This window comes from Physcomitrium patens, chromosome 16, assembly GCF_059467195.1.
Source record: "Physcomitrium patens ecotype Gransden chromosome 16, ASM5946719v1, whole genome shotgun sequence".
In the NCBI taxonomy this organism is placed as follows: domain Eukaryota; kingdom Viridiplantae; phylum Streptophyta; class Bryopsida; order Funariales; family Funariaceae; genus Physcomitrium; species Physcomitrium patens.
In genome coordinates this window covers 3,414,144-3,437,092 of record NC_143425.1, presented here as the reverse complement: position 1 = coordinate 3,437,092, position 22,949 = coordinate 3,414,144, and the positions used below count along the sequence as shown (strand labels likewise).

The 22,949-nt window shown below is 34.1% G+C and overlaps 1 protein-coding gene across 2 annotated transcripts; it reads left to right on the top strand.

The window, feature by feature from the left end:
- Nucleotides 1–17,679: 17,679 nt before the first annotated feature.
- On the top strand, nt 17,680–22,684 carry LOC112293160 (protein trichome birefringence-like 11). Of its 2 annotated transcripts, none has more exons than XM_024542311.3 (6): nt 17,680–18,193; nt 18,436–18,532; nt 19,470–20,641; nt 21,028–21,417; nt 21,657–21,812; nt 21,983–22,684. In XM_024542311.3, exons 3-6 carry the CDS (start codon nt 19,941–19,943, stop codon nt 22,347–22,349), a joined length of 1,614 nt encoding a protein of 537 aa, XP_024398079.1. In that variant the 5' UTR covers nt 17,680–18,193; nt 18,436–18,532; nt 19,470–19,940; the 3' UTR covers nt 22,350–22,684. The 2 variants fall into 2 exon arrangements, with proteins under 2 accessions (XP_024398079.1, XP_024398081.1); XM_024542313.3 differs by lacking the exon at nt 17,680–18,193 and adding an exon at nt 18,208–18,348.
- Nucleotides 22,685–22,949: the final 265 nt, after the last annotated feature.

Sequence of the window (22,949 nt, the reverse complement as noted above, 5' to 3'; positions counted from 1 at the left end):
TTGTATAAAATTTAAGATTAATAAAAAAATTAAAATTTTAGAGGCTTAATTATGTATAATTTTGATGAATTTATACCATTTGATATTAATTTGTAAATAATTGTAGAGCTTAAATGGAAACATTCCATATTCCTATTGTATTTTTTATTTTTTTTTATTAATTTTTGTATTCAAGTGTATATATAAGAATATATATATATATATATATATACATACATATATACTTACTAAATAAAGATTTATTATTAAATATTTATAATTATTATTAATTTTTTTAATTCATATGAATTAAATTAAATTTTAAATTATTCTTGGTTATGCAATTATTACTGAAACCTTAAAAAAAAGAAAAGATATACAGCATATCTTCTTGAAATTTTTATTATCAAGTTTTAAGGCAATATTATACATAAAATATCTTTTTAAGTACTTTTAATTTTAAATAATTTAATTTTGATATTAAAAAATAGCTTTTATTTACTTTATTTTTCAAAAAAATATTAGAAAAAAAAATTTATTACATTTCAACTATTTATATATTTTTTGAATTTGAAGAATTAAAATCTCATAAATAAATAAAAAATAAAAAATTCATAATTTTAAAATAAATAAGAATGATAAATATTTAACCATATAATATATATAATGAGTTATTAAAGCTACATCCTCATTTTTTAACACTATACTTTTCTTGCAATCTTATGATCAATTTAGTCTATCTCAAATCTTAGTTTTGCTGAGGACATGAATTTCAAACAATAAAATCTTCAATACATTCTATGACATTCAAAAAGAGAGTAGATAATCACTCAAAGATGGTATAATATTGAACTAGAATGACTATTGCTAAAGATAAGAAAATTGAAATCCTTTGAAATAAGACTAAGAGCAAAAAAGGCATTAATAAGAATGAAGAAGGCTTCACTCTTGCTTCCATATATACTATTTAGCTAGGAGCTTGTGGGACGTTCTATAAATCCTCCAACACGTGTCTAAATTCCGAGATACATGCCTAATTTACAAGAGAAGTTTCTTGTATATATACCACATGATTAGTTTGTATCACAAAGTTATCAAAATGTGCAACATATGGCTAACTTTTTGGCCAAGTCTCTAACCTACTAATTAACTACAAATATGTCTAAAATCAAATTTGTGTCTATGAAGCTTCTAAAAAGCTATGCCAAAAGATATTATTAAATCTACCTACATTTATTATCTATCTAATATTTTTTATTTTGGTAAATTTATATGTTCATGGCATTACTCCTCCATCTAGGAATAAGTTCTATGAAGAGTAGTAATCATATGTTTAGGAAGTCAAAGATGTAACAAATTATATTTATCACACTTTGATTGTTATTTTCTATGAAGACAATTGATAGATCCTTCTAATCATTGATAGTGTTCCATATTAGGACAAAAAGACTACCCTTGTATTTGATCATTGTTGAAGCCTTTATAATTCCTTTCAAATAAAATATTTAAAAATTCATCAATAATAGTTCCTACCTCCAATAAAATCACCAAAAATTAAATGACTCTTTTGATTTTGTAATATCAAACACATTATATTTTATCAATTATTCAAAAAAAAAAAAAAAAAAAAAAAAAAAAAAACATTCTTAAGGATCTTCATTTCTATTACATTGTTTTAAAGATTGTGACAATTACAATGTCTTGCCTAATAATTCAAGAAACAATAATTTTTGAGTTAAATCTGTTGGCTATTGGTTCTTTATGTCCATAATGCCACAAACACATTGAAACTACAAACAAAGATAGAATATAAAATACAATCTCTTCTAAATTTCATTTCTTTTATAGCAAAAATTTGCTATTTTTCATCTTGATTTTGTATCACGGACACGAAATACAGACTTGAAATCTAACAAGAAGTTCAAGAAGAAGTGGCAGAACTAGATTAAACAGATGAGTATAAGAACAACACCAGAAAGGTGAGCTAGAACTCCAAGAGATGTGTTGTCGAGACTGAAGAACTCTTCAGCCTCGATCCCTATATATACTCCTACTTAGGAAGCTTCTCAAGCTACTTCTATTAACTAGGAAGCTTCTAGAAGGTTCCAGAGGCTTCCTTTCTAGAAGGTTCTAGAAACTTCTCGAGCTACTTCTATTAACTAGGAAGCTTCTAGAAAGTTCTAGGGGATTCTTTTCTAGAAGCTTCTAGAAACTTCTCTCTAAAAGGTTCCAGAGGCTTCTCTTCTAGAAGGTTCCAGAGGCTTGTTTTCTAGAAGGTTCTAAAAACTTCTCTCTAGAAAGTTCTAAGGAATATGTCCCTAACATCACCCCCTCCTTTAGCTTCGAGGTCTTTGAGAAGCAATGTTGTTGATCAGTACCAACGCAAGAAAATGAAGATCTGTCGCATAACTTCTGCTATGAACTCCAACTGTTGTTCACGAGGCAAGTAGTTCATCGACCCTTGAAGCCAACGGTAGTGGCCCACGCCTTCGACTTCTGACCAAGCATGAACTTCCGTGTCCTCATTGTGAAATTGTCCTGCAAATACACCTTCTGGTTGACCATCGTAAGCAGGCTCGATCTCAAATACGATCACCAGTGATCGGTTACTCGGTATCCTCCGTCGTCGTTGTGGTACATGTAGTTCTTCATCTCGGGGTCGCCTTCGTGAGCTACTCGGTTGCGATACTCTGACTGGCATAGTATCTATCTCTTGGCTATCTATATCAAAAGACCAAACTACGATCTATCTTGGAAAAAATAACTACATCAATTATGAATTTTGCTGGTGCTCTCCCCTTTTCTTATATTGTTGAGAGAACAAGCTTCAGAAAGAAGCTATCATCGAATTCATTTAGGTTTATCGGGATGTCGTTGATGAAACTCCTGTACCTTTTGTGGCGCATTCGAAAGATTTTCAGCTGGCTCCCACGTTCGCTCATTAATGTCATAGCCGCACCAATGAACAAGATATTCTAACTTTTCCCACCTTCGCCGTGAATCCAATACCTTTTCAACCTCGTATTCTTCGTGGTTCTCGATCTCAATACTAGGTGGCGGACATTGCACTCTTCCAGGAAAAGATGACTCTCGATAAGGTTCCAACAGAGAAACATGAAAGACTTGATGTACCTTCATAGAAGCCGATAACTCCAGCCAGTATGCCACTGGATTAATTTGCTTCTCGATGATAAATGGTCCCAATCTTCGATAGTCCAACTTATCACATGGTCGCTTGGTCTTGATATTTCGTCGAAGAAGCCAGGCTTTGTCTCCAACTTTGAAAGTAGGTGCTGGATTCCGAAATCTATCTGTAGACGTCTTATACGATTCTTGAGCGGATTGTAATTGAAGCTTCAACATAGTTTGAAGCTCTGATAGTTGCTTCACAAATCCTTCAGCTGCTGGATTGTTATTTGTTGACGGACTCAATAAATCAAGCTTCGGATGATACCCATAGTTGGAAAAGAATGGTGTTTGTTGAGTCGACGCATGGAGGGTGTTGTTATATGCAAACTCGGCTAGCGATAGATATGCAGTCCAATCGTCTTGCTGATAGTTGATGCTGCATCGTAAGTACTGCTCCAAGACTTGGTTCACCCGTTCCGTTTGGCGATCAGTTTGAGGATGAAAAGCTGAAGAAAGCTTGATATCCACCTTCAATATCCCAAAGAGAGATCTCCAAAACTTTGACACAAACTGGGTACCTCGATCTGATATGATATCATCTGGTAGTCCATGATATCGATACACATTATCGAGAAAGAGTCTTGCTGTGACTTCACTAGACGATGTCTTCTTATAAGGAACAAAGTGTGCCATCTTTGTAAGCCGATCTACCACGACAAAGATGCTGTCAAATGAGTTTGATGATGGCAAGTCTGTGATGAAGTCCATAGAAATTGAAGACCATGGTCGACGTGGAATTGGCAATGGCTGTAGAAGTCCATAAGGGCGATGCCGAGGATTCTTAGATCTTGAATAGATGTCACAAGAGAGGACAAAATCTTTCACATCCTTCCACATTTGGGGCCACCTAAAATCTCGAGAAATAAGCTCCAAGGTCTTGTTGAATCCAAAATGTCCCGCAGCTGGAAAATCATGGCGAGATTGAAGAACTCGGAGTCGTGCTAGTCCTTTTGGAATGTACAATCGCTCTTCAAAGTATAAAAGATCTCCCTCCACCTTGAACTTATCGTCATTGGTACGTTGCTTGATATCAATGGCTACTGAATCTTTAATGGTCATAGCACGTACCTGGTTTAGGAAGTCAGCATCAAATGATACAATAGTAGCACAAAGTTGAAATCTCTCTGGCTTCAATAACGTTGTATATTGTTGATCAAACGCTGCTTCTCCAGCCTTTGGTGCAAGATACGAGCTTCTTGATAAAGCATCGGATAGTCTTTGCTGCCTTCCAGCTCGATAAGTGATAACAAAATCAAATCTAGATAGCGACATATTCCACCGAGCTTGACGCCGATTTAAAACTCGAGCCGTCATGAAATACTCCAAATTCTTGTGATCCGTATATACGGTTACTGGATGTGAAGCTCTTTCAAGAAAGTGACGCCATTCTTCGAAAGAATCCACTATAGCAAGAAGTTCCTTATCGTGGATCTCATAATTGATTTCAGCAGCAGAGAACTTCCGAGAATAGAATGCAACTGGATGGAGCTTCTTATCTTCACTCATTTGTGAAAGCACAGCTCCCAAAGCAAAATTTGAAGCATCAGTTTCTAAATAGAAGGCCTTTGTAAAGTCTGGATGTACCAAAATTAGAGCTGTAGTAAATGCTGTCTTCAAATCTTGAAACGCCTTCTCCGCCAAAGGTCCCCATTCTAACTTATCTTTGCATGTTAATCGAGTGAGAGGAGCAGCAACTTGAGAATAATTCTTGATGAAGATCCGACAGAAGTTAGCAAAACCAAGAAAGCATTGTACGTCTCTAACCGTCTTCGGAACCTCCCAAGACATGATTGCTTGTACTTTCTTGGGGTCCATCTTCAAACCTTCTGTAGTCGCAATGAACCCCAAAAATTCCATCTCCGTCTGGTGAAATAAACACTTTTCTAATTTGGCATATAGTCCTCGCTTGCGTAGTTTCTCCAAGACCAAACGAACATGCTCCTCATGCTCTTCCTCGTTTTTAGAAAATATTAGAATATCGTCCAAGTAGATGACAACAAAATCATCGAGGTGTTCTCGAAAGATGTCATTCATCATATGTTGGAAAACCGCTGGAGCATTGGTAAGACCAAAAGGCATGACATTATATTCGAAATGACCATACCTTGTACGGAATGCTGTCTTCCACTCATCTCCTTCCTTGATTCGTACGAGATTATAAGCTCCCCTTAGATCAATTTTTGTAAAGATCTTTGCACGTCCAAGTTGTTCTAAGAGACTAGAAATCAAGGGTAATGGGTAACGATTTTTCTTTGTTACCTTGTTGAGGCCTCGATAGTCCACACACATCCGTAATGATCCATCTTTCTTCTTCAAAAATAAGATGGATGCTCCAGCTGATGATTTTAAATGACGAATGAAGTTCTTGGCTAGATTCTTGTCGATGTACTTTCGTAACTTTGCCAACTCTGTTTGCGATAGATTGTAGATTGGGCCAAAAGGTGGTTGTGCTCCTTCTTGCAAGTCTATGGCACAATCATATGGTCGGTGTTCCGGTAGTATGTCGGCGTTCTTCTTTTGAAACACGTCTTCAAAATCTTTATGTTGCTCCGGTATACTTGCTGTTGAGATCTTCTCCTCGGTAGTTGGAGCCGCATAAATGACAAATGGAGTGCCTTCCTTAGATGATCTTATAAACGCTCTTGCTCTAATGAATAAGGATTTCTTTTTTCAAGGTTTTTTACTAGGTTTTTTCTTGGGTGGTTTTGTGGGAAAAGTCATCTTCCGCAACCTCCAATCTATCAATGGATTATGTTTTTCCAACCAAGAAAGACCAAGAATAATAGGATTTGATGGGGTTCTAATAATATTAAAAATAATATGACTACTATGGTCTTTAAACGTTACTTCTATAGGTTTTGATTCATGGGTGATGCTACCAGACAATAAAGGTCGCCCATCTATGACCTCAACATGAACAGGTTTTGATTTTTGTACTAAAGGGATCTTATGACACTTTGCAAATTCTTCGTCTAAAAAACAAGCAGATGCTCCTGAGTCTAGTAGTGCTAAGGTTCTCAGTTTTTGAGGGCCGATAAACAGAGGGATTGTAAAACAAAGTACAAGTTGGGCAGAAAGAAAGGAACCTGATTGTTGTTGGGATATTTCATTGTCCAGCCGCACGGTTCCTACTGTGGCTGGGCATCCTCGTTTTCCTGAACAAATACTCCCCTAGTCTTGACTATGCCTCGATTTTGCTTTTTGGGACAGTTTCCGACTTTGTGGCCTTCTCCACCGCAATACAAGCATAAATTTTCATCCATACGTCGCTTTTTTTCTTCTATAGTAAGAGATTTGATACGTACCGCATCAATTTGTATGTCTTCCACCTCTGAATGCGAATTCACACCGCTTGCCGACATAGTTGGAGCATGGCGAATTGTATGTTGTCTTGAGCGTTGGTCTTGGCGACGTTGGAATAGGTGATTATCGCACTTCACAGCTTGGCTAATGGCTTCATTGAGCGTTCGTGGATCAGGAAGAGTTAACAGCAAATCCTTCACATCATCTCTTAAACTCCAATAGAATTGACTCATCAACGCTTCTTCATCCCAATTGATGTCGCATACTAATTACCTGAAATCCGAAGCATAGACTGATGTAGAACGCATCCCTTGTCGTAGCGACCGGATCTTTGTTGTAGCCCATCGAACCTTATCGTGTTCACCAAATGCTTCCGCAAATGCTTCCAAAAAGATTTCAAAGTTGTTTAATATGGATGATCGTTTCTCAAACAAAGGAGCAAACCATGATAGAGCTTGTCCCGTAAGTAAGGTTCCAACAAGCCCAACACGTGACTCCTCCGTTGGATATCGTTCGGGCTGTAAAACTGTTATCAACCTGATTTGATTGACGAATCCTCGAAACTTGGAACGTGTTCCATCAAACTTATCTGGAAGGCTAACTCGAGGCTCCTTATGTTGTAGAACTAGTGGTTCTTGTCGAACCTGAGGTAAAGTTGTTTCTCCAAGTGCCGAAATTTGACGCTGATGTAGTTTAGATTGTGCTATCCCAGATACTCCATCATTATGAAGCCTTGCCACCACTCCTTCAATCTCTGCAGTTCTTTGTGATAACGTAGCGAGGGCATTCATAATAGCATCTAACTTAGACTCCGAACTTTCTGTCATATTAATGTCTTGACCTCCGGCCATTCTAAAAGAAGGACAAAAATGACCCTATAAGAGGCAATATTGGTTTATAGGAGGGTAATCCACAACCTATAAAATGCCTTAAGAATTTCAAGAAGAGGGGTAATCCACTCTCTCCAAGAAGAATAAGATTCCAATATTGTAACAGAAGAAGTATCAGTTTAGAGGAGGGTAATCCGCAACCTCTAAAAAATGCTAGTATACCTTCAAGTAGAGGGATAATCCACACTCTACTAAGAAAGAACTAGCTCTGATATCTCAAGTTAGTGTAGTCTCGACAAACTGTCACGGACACGAAATACAGACTTGAAATCTAACAAGAAGTTCAAGAAGAAGTGGCAGAAATAGATTAAACAGATGAGTACAAGAACAACACCAGAAAGGTGAGCTAGAACTCCAAGAGATGTGTTGTCAAGACTAAAGAACTCTTCAGCCTCGATCCCTATATATACTCCTACTTAGGAAGCTTCTCAAGCTACTTCTATTAACTAGGAAGCTTCTAGAAGGTTCCAGAGGCTTCCTTTCTAGAAGGTTCTAGAAACTTCTCGAGCTACTTCTATTAACTAGGAAGCTTCTAGAAAGTTCTAGGGGATTCTTTTCTAGAAGCTTCTAGAAACTTCTCTCTAAAAGGTTCCAGAGGCTTCTCTTCTAGAAGGTTCCAGAGGCTTGTTTTCTAGAAGGTTCTAGAAACTTCTCTCTAGAAAGTTCTAAGGAATATGTCCCTAACATTTTGATAGATGTTGTCAATGAAAAGTATCAACATTCTTTGTTACATTTGTAAGATTTTTGAATAGCTCTTATGTGTATTCACTAATATTGTATCTATGCCATTGAACAAAACATTCTAACATGTTTCATCGTCACCTTGAATTTAAGACTTCTTTAATATTAGATTCTTAATTATTATCTACTTCTATAGGAGGACATAGTATTTGTCTTTTTTTTGGTATATGTAGTGTCTTGTATGGCTCAAGAAGAGATATGAAATACAAGATGGATCTTTATAGACTTTGGTAGATGTAATTCATAAACAATTAGATTTATTTGTTTACAAATAAAAAATGGTTCAAATCTACAGTAGTCCAACTTATCACTAGGGCAAATAGTCTTGATATTATAAAAACATAACCATACTTTATTTCCTACTTAAAATTGAATTTTTTCCTTGCAATATGCATCTTCTTTAATTTCTTGTTATTTTTGTACTTTCTTTAATTGTGCCTTCATTATTATATATACCTCTGATAAAAATATTGCAAAATCTTTTATTGCAAAATTATCAATTTTTGATAAGTTAAAAGTATCAAATTATAGATGATAACCATAATTAGTAAAAAATAATTATTTATTAAGAAGAAGAATTTATTGTATTATTATAAGAAAATTTTGCCAATAGCAAAAAAGTTATCAAATCATCTCGTTGGTGGTTGATGATATATGTTATACAAATAACACAAGATAAAATTCAACTCAAGCAAAAATACTTCTATCTTCACTAATTTAGCTCTATAGAAGAGCTTAAGATCAGCATCAAAGATCCAAAATACAATTAGAATATCTCATAAACATAACAAGCTCCAAATTTATCTTATAAGAATTAGAGAATTTTTTCCACTTTAACTTCATTCAATACACAAAAAAAAACCATCGCAAACAACAAAATTTTCTACATAAGATAACCCTCATGAGAGCATTAAATATTAGTTTTGAATCCAAGTATAGTATATAGGAAAATCTGCCACATATTCACTCTAAATTTTCCATTAAGCACACATGTAAAATTTTATAAGGCTCATCTAATACTTAATTCTAAGGTCAATCAAATACACCAAGACTATCTTATTAAGTGTACTTCAACTTCTAGCAAACCTTTTTCAGCTACTATACTTTTATATAATTTTAAATCTTCATACTTTGATGTTATTTATATCCAATTTTTCTTTGAAAACAAGAATTTTAAAGATAGAGTCTATAGACATTTTTTACAAATTAAATCTTTAATACCATAGAATAGTTCATGGATGAGGTCAAGCTCATATTCTAGCTAATCACCAGCTTTGGTCATCCAAAGAGTCACTTCTTGGCAGTATTCCATACTTTCAACAACTTACTGATGTACAATTGAATAAACATAATTCTTTCCATTGATTGCTTTTGCAACTCAATATTAAAAATATTCTAGGAAAAATCTAGTATAGTTTTTTTTCAAGCATAGCATTTGCATTATCAACAACTATCATTCAAGAACAAAATAATATAAATGAGAGGAGTTTAGAATTTCTTACAAAATAAAATAAAAATTCTATATATAAAAATATCCTTTAAATTAGTACTTTTGACTTTCAAGGGCATTGTCTACCATGGAATTAATCCATTTCTAATTTTTAGAGCTCAATAAATTAAAGCTTTTATATTACAATGTCTAAATTATTTTCTAAAAAATAATAATATTTAAATACTTCTAAAAGACTCAATATGTTACATTCTTCCTTCATTAATCAGTAATAATCTTCTATTTATTAATATTCAATCTTAGTGAATCTACTTGTATTATTATCCATTATTAGCTTGACCTTGTTAAAGATCAAAAATGACAAAACTTCCTTCTTTGCTACTCTTGGTCGATCTTCAAAGATTGGCTGCCACTTTTCATTCAATGCAACTATCTCATAAGTCAAAAAAATTCAATTCGCATCTTGATTCTTTTCTTGCTTAATTAAATTCTTTCTATATAATCAAGTATTCAAACTTGTTTTGGAATTAGTTCTTAATATACCTCCTATTAAGATATTCCATTGTCAACAATACTTCAAAACTATCTTGACACAACTTCCTTAAGAATACTTGTACCTCTAACTTTGCAGCATATTAATTTAATTTGGCCATGCACTAAATTTACTTCTAACCTATTATTATTGATTTTTTCTAATTTTTCAAAAAAAATCAATAAAAATTTACTACTCTTAAATCCTCATCAACCTTCTTTCAATATTTATGGCTAATCAACACAAGTTGAGCTTACAATAGCTCATTGAGTTCTCCAAGAAAAATCACTAAAAATTCTATCTTTATACTCTTGAATCGAATTTTCACTAGCAAGTGAGCTTGAGTTAAAAATCTTGTCCAAATCTCTTTCTGGAGATATCTATGAAAACTCCCACCAAATCTTTGATGCCTTCTTATTAATATCATAATTTTAACTAAGCTTAGCAATCTCTTACATCCGCTACCTAAGTTTCAATTGTGATTCTTTTTTTTTTCTTAAGTAATCTTAGCTAAGTTATTTCTTGCATATTTATATATAAAAAAAAACTAATTTTTATTAAAAAAATCTAATGTATTATAAAAAAACTAAAATTATTATACAATATTTATAAAGATAACCTAGTATATCTCAAATACTACTCCAAAACTTGATTCATTTGTTTTGTTTGTCTATTGATTTAAGGATAGAAAGCCAAAGATAGTTCTATGTCCACTTTGGGAATCTTAAAAAGAATTTTTTAAAAACTTAATATAATTTAAGTTTCTCTATTTGGTATAATATTCTTTAGTAATATATGATAAAAATTAATGTTATTAAGAAAAAACTTAGTTGTTTCTTTATTTATAATAGATTTTGTATATGTTATAAAATATACCATTTTGGTGAAATAATCTACTATCACAAATATAAAATCATAAGAACCTGAAATTGCAAGATTTATAATAAAATCTATAGAAATAAAAGACTATGATTCTTTTCGAATAGATAATGGCTGAAGAAGACAATAAGATTAATAACAAAGAATTTTTTATCTTAAACAATCATCATGTCATTGCAAAAATTTCTTAATTGCATTCCACATTTGATATCAATAAAAATCTCTAGATATTAGCTCCAAAATTTTGTTGTAATCAAAATATCCTATTATTAAAAAATAATGACAATCATGAAGAACATATAATTGTAGTTCATATTTCGGAATATATAAGCAACTTTTGAAATAGAATAGATTATTATTGAATTTAAACTTAAAAATATCATAAGACTTCAAAGGATTTTTTTAGTATCATGAATAAGAAGATGAGAGGATATACTCAATTGAACTTTCTTAAGAAACATTGAATCAATAGCCAATGTTGATTTTATTGTTTAAAGATGAAATTACTTAAGCTTCAAGATGATTGTTCTTTGTTGATCAAAAGTTACATCTTTTTTTTTGATACAAAATAAAAATATCTAAAAAGGAATTTTGATAAACCTTATTTTCTTATTTAATAAGTAATATTAAAATCAAATCTTAATAAAAATATGCTTCAACAAATTTGGTGTTGATTCAAAATATATATTGATATGAAATATTTTATTTTTTGTAATCCATATATACAATGACTAAATTAGAAGCACCTTTTAGATAATAATTTCATCTTTGAAATAAATCCATAATTGCAAGAAGTTATTTTTTGTAGATCTTCTAATTAATCTTAATTGCTAAAAAATATTTAAAAAGAAAGCTAATAGATGAAATTTTTTATTTTCTCTTATTTATAATAAAATTACATTCAAGCTAAAGTTTAATGTATATATTTTCACAAAAAATACCTTAAAGAAGTAGACACAATACAATATTAGTACATAAATAAATATTGTCTTTAAAGCCTCAAACAATGCTTCAACTTCTTTATTCTATTTAATTTTTTTTTTACAAATTAAAAATATAGGTAGAATTGCAGTTTGAAAAAAGTGTTCAATGAAGATTTAATAATAATTGATAAATTCTAAATAATATTGTATATTTCATATTATGTTCTTGAAATTTCTCAATCTATGATAGATTCGACTTTTTAAAGTTCTATTGTAAAACCATCATTTGAAATGATGCATCTTAAGAAATCAACTTGAGTATTGTAAAATATATAATTTTCTATGTTGGCATATAATCCTATATCTTTAGGTTTTTCTAACATATGACAAAAAATAAAGTTTATATTTTTTATGTTTTTAGAATAGATCAAAATATTATTTAGATAAGAGACAAAAAAATCATTAAGAAATTTACAAAAAAAAAAGACATCATTTATTAGATGTTGAAAAGTAGCTAGTATATTTGTAAGTCTAAAAGATATAACATTATATTCAAAATGTCCATACTTGGTTCAAAATGTAATCTTTCATTCATTTGCTTGTTATGTAAATTAAATTATATATTCTTTATAGATCTATTTTTTTTATACATCTTTGATTGATTGAGCTAATCAAAAAGTCTTTAAATTGAAGGTAAATAATACCTATTCTTAATAGTGATCTTCTTAAAATATTGATAGTCTACACACATCTATAAAGATTTGTCTTTTTTCTTCACAAATAAGATAAGAGCTCTTATTGGAAATTTAAAATAATGTATGAAGTTTTTGATAAATTTTTTGTCAATGTACTCTTTAGATGCAACCAACTTGTTTTACAATAAGGTATTGATTGGTCCAAATAGTGGTTGAGTTCTTTCTTAAAGATCAATTGAATAATCATAAAAACAATACTTTAAAAAAATATCTATATTCTTCTTTTCAAATGCATCTTAATAATCTTAATACTATCTTGAAATGCCATTGGTAGTCTTTTCATTATTAAAAATAAAAATGGCATATATAAAAAAAGATGACTTTTCTTTTATAACATGAATAAAAGCTCATACAACTATTAGTAAGGATTTGATTGTATTGGATTTATAGATTTTTACTTTACTAATATGATTTTGGATTAAAAAAAAAGAAAAATCAAGATTATAAGAAATTCGATTTATTTAAAAGTCATATATTTTTAATCTTATCCCTCTATCTCTTGTCCTCTATTTTCAACCTTGTCTTTATGCTTCTTATTCTTTGTTTTCAATCTTGTCCCTCCATCTTCCATCTTCTATTTTCAACCTTATTCATATGTTTCTTGTCCTTTATTTTTAACCTTGTTCCTCCATGTCTTATCATTTGTTCTCAATCTTGTCTTCACATTTCTTATCTTTTGTTTCCAACCTCATCCTTTGTCTTTAGTTTCTAACCTTCATCCCATATCTTCTATTTCTAACTTTCATTCTTCCATCATCTATCTCAATGCCCATCTTCTTGTCTTTGTTTTCAACAACCAACCTCCATTTTTATTGTATATCATTATTAATAGTAATAATAATCTTGAATAAAGTTATTTTTTTATAAAATTATTTTGGAACTAAAACATTGCTAGTATTACATTGTAATCTTTAATTTAGTGATTAAAAGATAAAGATGTCTTGTTTTAATTTAAATATTTTTAAAGTAATTTTTTTAATTTTTTGTACTTATAAAAGCTAAAATTTTCTAATTTATTTTTTAAAATTAAAATTAAAATTAAAATAGACATCATGTGTAAAATCTATGGCTAAAAGCTTTAGAGTTTGATGTTGGTTTTCTAAATACTATATATTATTTTTTATTAAATAGAATCATGTATTGTGAATAGATAGGAAAAATAAAGAAGAAAAAATAAAAAATTGAGATAGGAAATATGGACTAAAAATGAAAGACCAATGGTAAAGAATAGAAATTGGAGACAAAGAACAAAGATGGGGGATTAAAGATTAGAGACATGAAATGAACATTGTTGTCAAAGTCATGATTTGAAAAAACCAAAGAGTCTATATACTCTTGTGTTATTAAAATAAATAAATAAATAATCATTCAAGATGATATAATATTAAACTAAAATTTCTATCTTCTTATAGAATCTTAAGTATGAAGCAATATATATAATTATCATTTTATTTGTTACAAAAAATAAAACCACTCAACCATTGTAATGATGTGATTTTAAAATAAAAATCATATAAAATATAATAAATATTTCAAAATTAAAAATACCAAGGATATAATATATAATTATATAATAAGTTAAAATTAGTGGATATAATTGTCTTTATTTATATATATATATATATATATATATATATATATATATATATTTTTTTTTTTTTTCTATATCTAAACTTATATAGTGTCATTTATTTGGACGACTCTTGGTTGAAAATCCTCTACTTTTTACTCCACAACTATTATCAATTTTGATTTATTACAAGGAGCTTTATTTACAAGAAAATTATTGATCAAATTTTATTTATTTAAGATTTTTAAAAATATATATATATATATATATCATTAATATTACAAAATTAAAAAATATAGGTAAGCTTTTTTAAATAAAAATTATTTAAACATTTAAAGAAAGTTAGATTTCTAGGACAACCTTATAGAAAACAACAATAACAATCTATGTAATTTTATGTATAATCCTTTGTTATTTAATGATATTGAATACTAGTACATGCCTTTATTTGAGGCATCAAATCTAAATGGACTTGTACAAATTTTAAAAAATAATATATAATTCTATTTTATTAAAGTGTATAACTAATAATCTTAATTTTTTTAATATTCAATCAAATTCTTATGAAGCTTCTTTAAATATTTTTATTTGTTTTGCTAATTTTTTAGGGTACCGTCTAGTGTCTTTTTCTAATGTGCTTTTCTATACTCTACTAACCTATATCATGTTAGAATTATTTTTTTATTAGTTTGTCTAAATATCAAAACATCATATTATTTCCATGTTATCCATACACACACAAACAAAAAAAAACAAACAAACAAACAAACAAATAATAATAATAATGATAATGTCAACTTTTAAAAGCTACATGCCTTCATTGATTTTTTTTTAAAAAGAGCTTCTTGAAAAATTATTTGATGTAAAGTTAGTGTTGGTCTTGGTGCCATTTTTAGACTTAAAACACTAAACTTGTAGAAAATAACAAAACCCCAAATCCAATTTTGTTGAACATTTAGATGCTCCTCAAATCTATACTAGTTTAAAAGGTTCTATAGCAAAAAAGGGAAAAAAACTTATTAGCACTATTGCAAAGATTTTGTCTCATACATTAACTGCAATACATTTGTGCAAAATCAGCCAGAGCAATGCTGATTCATTTTAGGTCTTGGTTTTGTTCCAGAAAGATGTCTAATTCAAGTAAAAGTCATGAAACAACAGCCCAATCCACATTGTATTCTACTTGTGTCAAAAAAATATTAAAAATATATATATATATATATATATATATGTATATCTCCCACATTTATTTTTTTGCATTGTATTGTCATACTAAGTAGTTGCCAACCCAAATGAAATAGAGTCATTGCAGATAACGCCAGCCACAAATCTAGCCTGAGAAACAGGATTAGGGTTTTGGAATCTCGGAAGCCATGACTGATGCTACCTACCTAGCTGCTGTACACAGAATCTGGGTCCGTTGCGGGAATTCTGTGCGGCTCCGTGCATGATCCGTGCAGCCACAGGGAGCCGGCAGCTATGCAGGATTCACGCCTCGTCCCTGCATGGTGTGCCGCACTTTCCTCCAACGACGTCAACATCTTCTAATGTAGGCAAAAAGCATCTGTTGTCAGGGTGAATAGTTTATATGTTTCGTCTTTGTTGAATGATCTCACTCACACACACACACAATGATATGCTTACATCTATTTGGTTGAGTATTGGAAGCTCTGTTTTTGCAGGTAATTGACAATTGTTGCATGAGTTGTTGGGATGTGGTTTTGAGCTTTAGAGTATTGGAGGGGACTATTGGAAGTTGTTTGAGGATTTGGAATGCAACATCAGTTCAACAATGTTTGGATTTTATTGAAGCAATTACGGGCTGAGAACTGCAGTTTTTCACTAGGATGAGTTATTGCTTGAATTTAAGTAACTCAAATCCAGAACACAGCTTTTATGGAAAATCTTCATATGGAGACGGAAAAGTTTGTTTTTTTATTTCTATTTTTATTGTGGATCCAAATGAAGATTTGATTGCACGAGTTTTTAGGGGAATTGAAGTGAAAACAATGGGAATCAAGAGAATAACAGTGGAGATAAAAAAAAATGAAACAAAGATGGAATAAACCAAGTTGTTTAAATAAGTAAGACATTTGTATCTAATCGTCTAATTACACATTTGAGGTTTTTTTCTGAAGAACCTTGAGTGTCTATTTAAGGCATTACAGAAGAACCAAAATAAAGTGCAAAATTTGAAGGTTGTTTGAAATAGGAGGTAAACAGAACATTTGTATAGTGAAATTTAAAGAACAATTGTTCATGAAAATAATGTTGCAATGTGTATATATATATATATATATATATATATATAGTGGAAACCCATGCTGTTGGCCACATTTTTATCCTGTGTATTTTTTCCCCCTAGTTGTTTTTATATAAGAGATTGTCTTGTAATCTACATACATTTATTTAGGGAACTGTTAGGTGAACATCCTATGTTTATTACGTAAACATCCCCACATACAAACTCTTGCAAAAAAATAATTGGTTCTAATTTTAAGTCATTATTCTTGTTGTATTTATTGTTTTACTGCCAAAATTTGATATACCCTTATCCATTTGTATTCTATGGCTACATAATATTTTTATTTCTATTTCTATTTTCCTTACAAATCTTTGTCAAATTAAATTTTAGAGCAACAAAAACATTAAAAATTATGTTTTATTACTATTACTATTCATCAAAATCGTTTTTTAATCTCATTTAAAATAAAAAGTGGTTATTTTTTGCAAAGATGTATATATAAAGGGGTGTCCAAAGAGTAAAAAGGGGATGTCAACCTAATAGTTCCCATTCAGGATTGTTTGAAATGTATAATTAACAACATACTTTACATCAAATTTTCTCTCAATAAAATTTTTATTTTTATTCCACTTTTAAAATTCACAATTTTTTATATATATATATATATATATATACATGAAAACCAAAGCTACATCTCTTTGCAAAAAGCATCAAACACAACCCACATACAAAACACATGAAGGTTGAGACACACACACACACAAAACAAAGCACATTTAAAAAGTTTCCCACGAAAAGCTGACAAAACCATTCAGACCGAGAGGTCATGGGCAACACGCAAAGGAGACAATAATCAACAAAAGTAGATTTGCGATAGTAAACACAAATTATTGCAATGAACAACAACAACAACAGAAGCAAGTGAGTAATTAAGAAAGTTCTATAAGCAGAGAAAGAGTTAGCTCTGCCTTTCTATTGGAGTGAGTAATTAAGAAAGTTCTATAAGCAGAGAGAGAGTTAGCTCTGCCTTTCTATTGGAGTTCCACGAGGGGAGCTGAATCAGCGTCGCAAAGTACGAACCCAGCTAAAAACCCTCGCCGCCTCCCACCGCCGCCGAGTGACGCCGCGCTCTTTGTGCCGCCGTCTGTGCGGCTGTTTCCGTCCGCGGCGACCACTGCCGCGTGAGGCTCACGCTCGCAGAAGTCGCTCATTGTGTGTGTGTGGGTTGTGTCGATGCGACAATCCTGCGCCTTGTTTTTATAATCCCAGGAGCTCTCAGTTGTGTTGATCAGAGCTGCATGATTGCGCAACTAGAATCTTAACTCATAAGACCTGCAGTGAGTGAGTGAATGAGTGAGTGGGATCCCCATCGACCACAGTTACAGTCCTGCTGCCGCTGCTGCTGTTATCAGCCTGCAGCGTTTTGATCTCGAGTACGGTGCCAATGTGCGGCCGAGGATCGTCATTCGAGGGGACCGAACAAAACAACCAAAAGCTCAAAAAGCCAACGCCATTATCAGCATGTCGTGATCGCTGCTGGGGCTACATGTTCTGCTTTTTAAGCTTTGTGGGCGATTCTCTCAAGGGATGGGAGGTGTCGATTGACTGAGGAATTCACTCCATCGCTGACATAAGGATGTGGATGTGGATGTGAATGCGCGCTGTGGCTCCATGTAGGATTTGAGCGCCGGACGCGGGGGCAGATGTCCTTGGATGATGCCTGGAGGATTTTTTTTGGTGAGGGAATTTATTGTAAAGTCTCGTGTCGTTTTATGACGATGGGCGTCGTTTGTTGGGGAGTAGCTGGATTTGGCAGATCGAGGTAGGAGTTTGCATTTTTCCCTCACGGAGCGACCTCCGGGCGCGGGTGGAACTGCGAGGAACTTATTTGGGTGAGTGGGGAGGTCGCGATAGGTCTTGTGCAGGCCATATCTGGGTTCGCGAGCTTCACCTCATGTTCACGTTTGGTTCATTTTCAGGCACTGGCGAGTGAGTATGCGGGGACGGTAATATGTCTGTGGGATTTTCTCTCCGCAGACCAGGTGATTGCCTGTGACTACTCCGGCGCATCCTGATGTAAGTGTGCAGCAGATAGTGCCGATAACCTTGATCCTTACGTTGTCGGTCTCTTATTGTCTTCTGGGTTCGTCGTAATTATTGCAGCAGTGCAGAATTGCGCTCCTTCCAAGTAACATGCGTGCGGGCTTTTAGCGTTGCGTCTGTGGCACAGTAGCCGGGTGCAAGTCCTGCAACACGACCTGTCCATTGCATGGAACTGCAAAACCGCACACTGGAAGTGATGCTTGAAGCAGAGCTGCGAAGAGTAGGAAAGAAGCAAGCTAATTGCATTCCGTTCCCTGCGGTGTTGCCTCATCGGTTGAGTTAGCTTGCGCCCCACCAACGTTGAATCACCACTTCATGGCGTCTTTATATGTTTTACAACCCCGCTTCAATTTTTCTAGAATGGGCAGGAAATGATGTGATTTGATCCCTATTTGAAGCGCTTCTCCGTTTGAAACAGCAGTTTCACACAGAAATGGCATTCCTTGTCTCTTAGTACTTTTAGTAGGCAACGCCAGGTCTGCGTGCACAGACCTAGTTAGCTTAAGCAATATTATGCGTGAAGGGTTACAGCAGTGACCGACTTTGAAGAGTGATGCAGAGAGAACGGTCACATCAGCGTTTTTGAAACGATGTGCAGTTGATGAATCCTGGACCGAGGATTCTGTGGATACTGCACACCGTGGATCAAATAAAGCGTTCCGCTTCGTTACAGTTGGTGATGTTGTGTAAAAAGCTAGTGAGCTTGGCTGAGGATTACAAAGGACTGTGTTCATTCCTTGTCTCAGAATACACTATGATTCGTCTGCATGCTGGTTGTGGGAGGAAGTCGATTCCCATCCGCTCATGACAACATGGACGTTGGGTGAAGGTTTTGTGTATCTTTTTTTTTGTATTTATTGGGAATAATCAGTCACTGAGCATTTTTAGGTTGCCGTGCTTGGTTTACCAGGTGGTTGAAGGTGGGAGTGATGACAATATCCGTCATCTCTGGATTTAAAGAAGTTAAATGAATAGCTGACAAACTGCTGAGAGTCAAGTACACTTCCGTCGTTGCTATTCAGATTGACATGGGACCCGACGAGGAAAGAAGGAGGAAGCTATTGACAGTGTGAATTGGCAGCATGCGGAAGTCCGAGAGAAGGCGGTGAGTGTTCCCGTTTAGATCTTCTACACTTGGCGTTAGAGCCACTTTTAGAATTACTAGCTAAGCACAGCACAACAATTACGAGGAGCGGACCGACGAGGCATCGGTGCAGGAGTACCTCGATATTCTCGAGATGAAGCACTAAAGCAGCACCATGAAATTTGACAAAAGACGTAGAAGTTTTCTGGGTTTATATCGTTAATTTCAGGGTTATTAGCTACGATTCTTGCGCGTTTATTTATTCGCGCGTATATATATATATTTCTGTCATATAATATGACTTCGAAACTAACGCTGCGAAGACTGGAAGCGCGAGAAAGTGGGAAATATTGGAGGAAAGCATATTGTAGTGGCCATAGCCTTGGGATCACGTTGCTACTACCTCTCAGCGCAGGACTTATCTTATTTTGCTTCATGATCGTTGACACAAAGACGCTCTACGGTAGCAGCGGTACGGAGGACTTTGTTCTGCAGAAGGGTTTGGAACCTGAATCGTTGTTCAGTCATGAATCCGAAGAACGCATCGAAATGCGTGTGACACCTCGCACGGCAGTTAATGTCGAGTGGGGTAATGGGGACTCATCCGATGTCCAGGTCGACGATTCAAGCAAAGTGATGGAGTCGATGGAGAATTTCGAACCAGCAGCGGATGGCACTAATTCCGCCGAGGTAGGAGAATCACATTTCTCCTCAAGTTACAATAATGAGTACCTTCTTTCAAAGCCCGAGGATTCCGAGCAGCCGCAATCTGATGTAATAGTCACGACGGATGGTGCAGCGACGAATGGCACAGTACACCGATCATTAGTCGGTTGTGATATTTATCACGGTCGGTGGGTGTATGATGATACATATCCACTATACAGATCCAGGAATTGTCCTTTCGTGGACAGAAGTTTTCGGTGTGAGGAGAATGGTCGACCCGACACTGATTTTATGAAATATCGCTGGCAACCTGACGATTGTGACTTGCCCAGGTTTTTGAATTCTGATAATGAACCAACCGTTTTTTTGTCTTGGTTTCTTATTTTTAGCTGGTCGTTGAGTTTTAGGTGCCAGGGAATGTAGGCTACAAAAGTATTTGTTCTGAGAGTCTGTCTTGTGATAATGCTCTTGTTTATCAAGTACAGGTGTCTTCTGTGTACATGTTGCCTTGAGCGGTTAAAATTGCAGTGGTGGCATTTGTTTCGTTGGCTTGACACCAAGTTACTTAGAACTCTTATTATTTTCTTTGTATTATTTTTAATATATAACTTGTAATGGGTGTATGGTGTTGTATCCTTGATATTTAGACTCAAATACTTGCTGCGTAATCTCAAAAGGACAAATCAGAATGTTGATTGTTTCAAGACCGTTGTTGCAGATTCGATCCCAAAGAAATGTTGAATAGGTTACGGAACCAACGGCTTGTGTTTGTTGGCGATTCTTTGGGGCGGAACCAGTGGGAGTCTATGTTGTGCATGCTTGCAGAAGGTGTGCAAAACAAATCACGGATTTATGAGGTTAATGGTCAGCCCATAAGTAAGCACATTGGTGAGCTGTTATTTCGATTCGAAGATTATAATTGTACCGTGGAGTATTACAGGGACACTTTTCTTGTTCCACAAACACGACCTCCTCCGGATGTACCAAGTAACGTGACGAGTATACTTAAGCTCGACCAAGTGTCATGGAGTGTTGGAAATTGGCCCGGAGCCAACATCATGGTATTTAATTCAGGTCACTGGTGGTCATGGGAGAAGATTGGGCGCCAGTAAGACATCGATCACTTTGTTCCTTATTATCAGTATTTCCTCATGCTTTGGTGTGATCGTGTTGTCACATGCTTCTTCAACTCGTGTCTTTTGATTGATCATCTGGTAGCATCTTCCTTGATTTTTCCCTTTTTTCTTTTTAATACCGTGTCAGTGTTGGGCAGAATTCATAGTTTGTGGTAGAAAGCAATGATTCTGTAGAGTGTTGAATTTACACGCCTGATACTTTTTACTGCAGAGGTGGCCGGTTTTACATGGGGAACAACTTGACGACCCACAGCATTGAAGATGCATTTAGAACTGGTGTGAGAACTTGGGCATCATGGATGGAACGTAATCTTGATCCTGAGACTTCTCAAGTCTTTTTTCGAAGTTTCGCCCCAGTTCATTTTAGGTACGTCTACATTGTGAATCTTCCACCTTTAGATTTGGGTATCTCCCTAGCATAACCTGATGAAATCGATCTATTGAAGAATAAAAACGGACAAGGTTTCGAGTGCACAAATGAGATTCGTGGTTTAGTCGAAACTGGTGATCACTTTGTATCGGTGTTTATGTGTGCAGAGGAGGAGCTTGGAATAAAGGAGGTCATTGTCATGAAGAGGTCAAGCCATTCACCGACGAGGAGGTAAACGAGATGCAGGAAACACCCTGGACCAACAAGCATATCATTGATGCAATCAAGCAGAAAATTAAGAAGAAAAGAAGTGCTGTCGAGTTCATGGATATTACAACGTCTACGAACTATAGGGCTGATGGACATGCAGGACTGTATGGAATTGATACCAACGTTCATGGACTTCCTCCAAAGAATCGTCAGGACTGCAGTCACTTCTGTTTGCCTGGAGTTCCTGATACATGGAACGAGCTCTTGTACGCTTCTTTATTAGCCAGGGGTCAAGGTGTTTGGGGAGAACCCATCAGGTATTGATTTTTTCATTGCTCGCCGTCCATACAATCCCTGTGCAGATCGTAGAAATAGCTAGTCACTGAGAAATTAACGGCTTCAGAATTTAGATGTGCACCGTGAAATTTTATCTGATTCTGGGATTGCCGTGTTTGAACCCTCCTCTATTTCTGTAATTAAGATCATTTTTGGTAGGACCCAGAAGTATATCAAACATCTTGTTTTCAACACGATGTGGTAGGTTAGGTTTGAGCAATTTTCATTAGCCTGACGCAATCCAATTCGATTCAAGAGTATTCGGAAGGAGGCACTTTCCAGTTCTCTCGTTGTCATGAATAAATTTGTGCTGTTGATATGAAGGGCTTGATTTCTTTTCAACCTATCGTCTGTCAATTTACTTTTTGGTTCTTGCCTGTTGAATGAATGCTCAATTGTACATACCAATAGATAAGAATAGTGGATATCCTCCAGAATTTAACATGGTTGTGGAACTATTAGGTAGTCACAGTTGCTTTATTATGTTCGAGTCTGAATAGTTGAAAGTGGAGTGGAGATAAAGATCTCTTCTTGCTTTCATGGTTCACGAGCTTGCAGTATTTCCTCGGCAGACTGTTGGAGTTTGAG

Excerpts from the sequence above, each read along its gene's own strand:
- LOC112293160 (XM_024542311.3), top strand. The coding sequence starts at position 19,941 with ATGACTTCGAAACTAACGCTGCGAAGACTGGAAGCGCGAGAAAGTGGG. Across the intron at positions 21,418-21,656 it reads TGGGAGAAGATTGGGCGCCA|AGGTGGCCGGTTTTACATGG; the intron begins GTAAGACATCGA and ends TTTTTACTGCAG. Across the intron at positions 21,813-21,982 it reads TTCGCCCCAGTTCATTTTAG|AGGAGGAGCTTGGAATAAAG; the intron begins GTACGTCTACAT and ends TTATGTGTGCAG.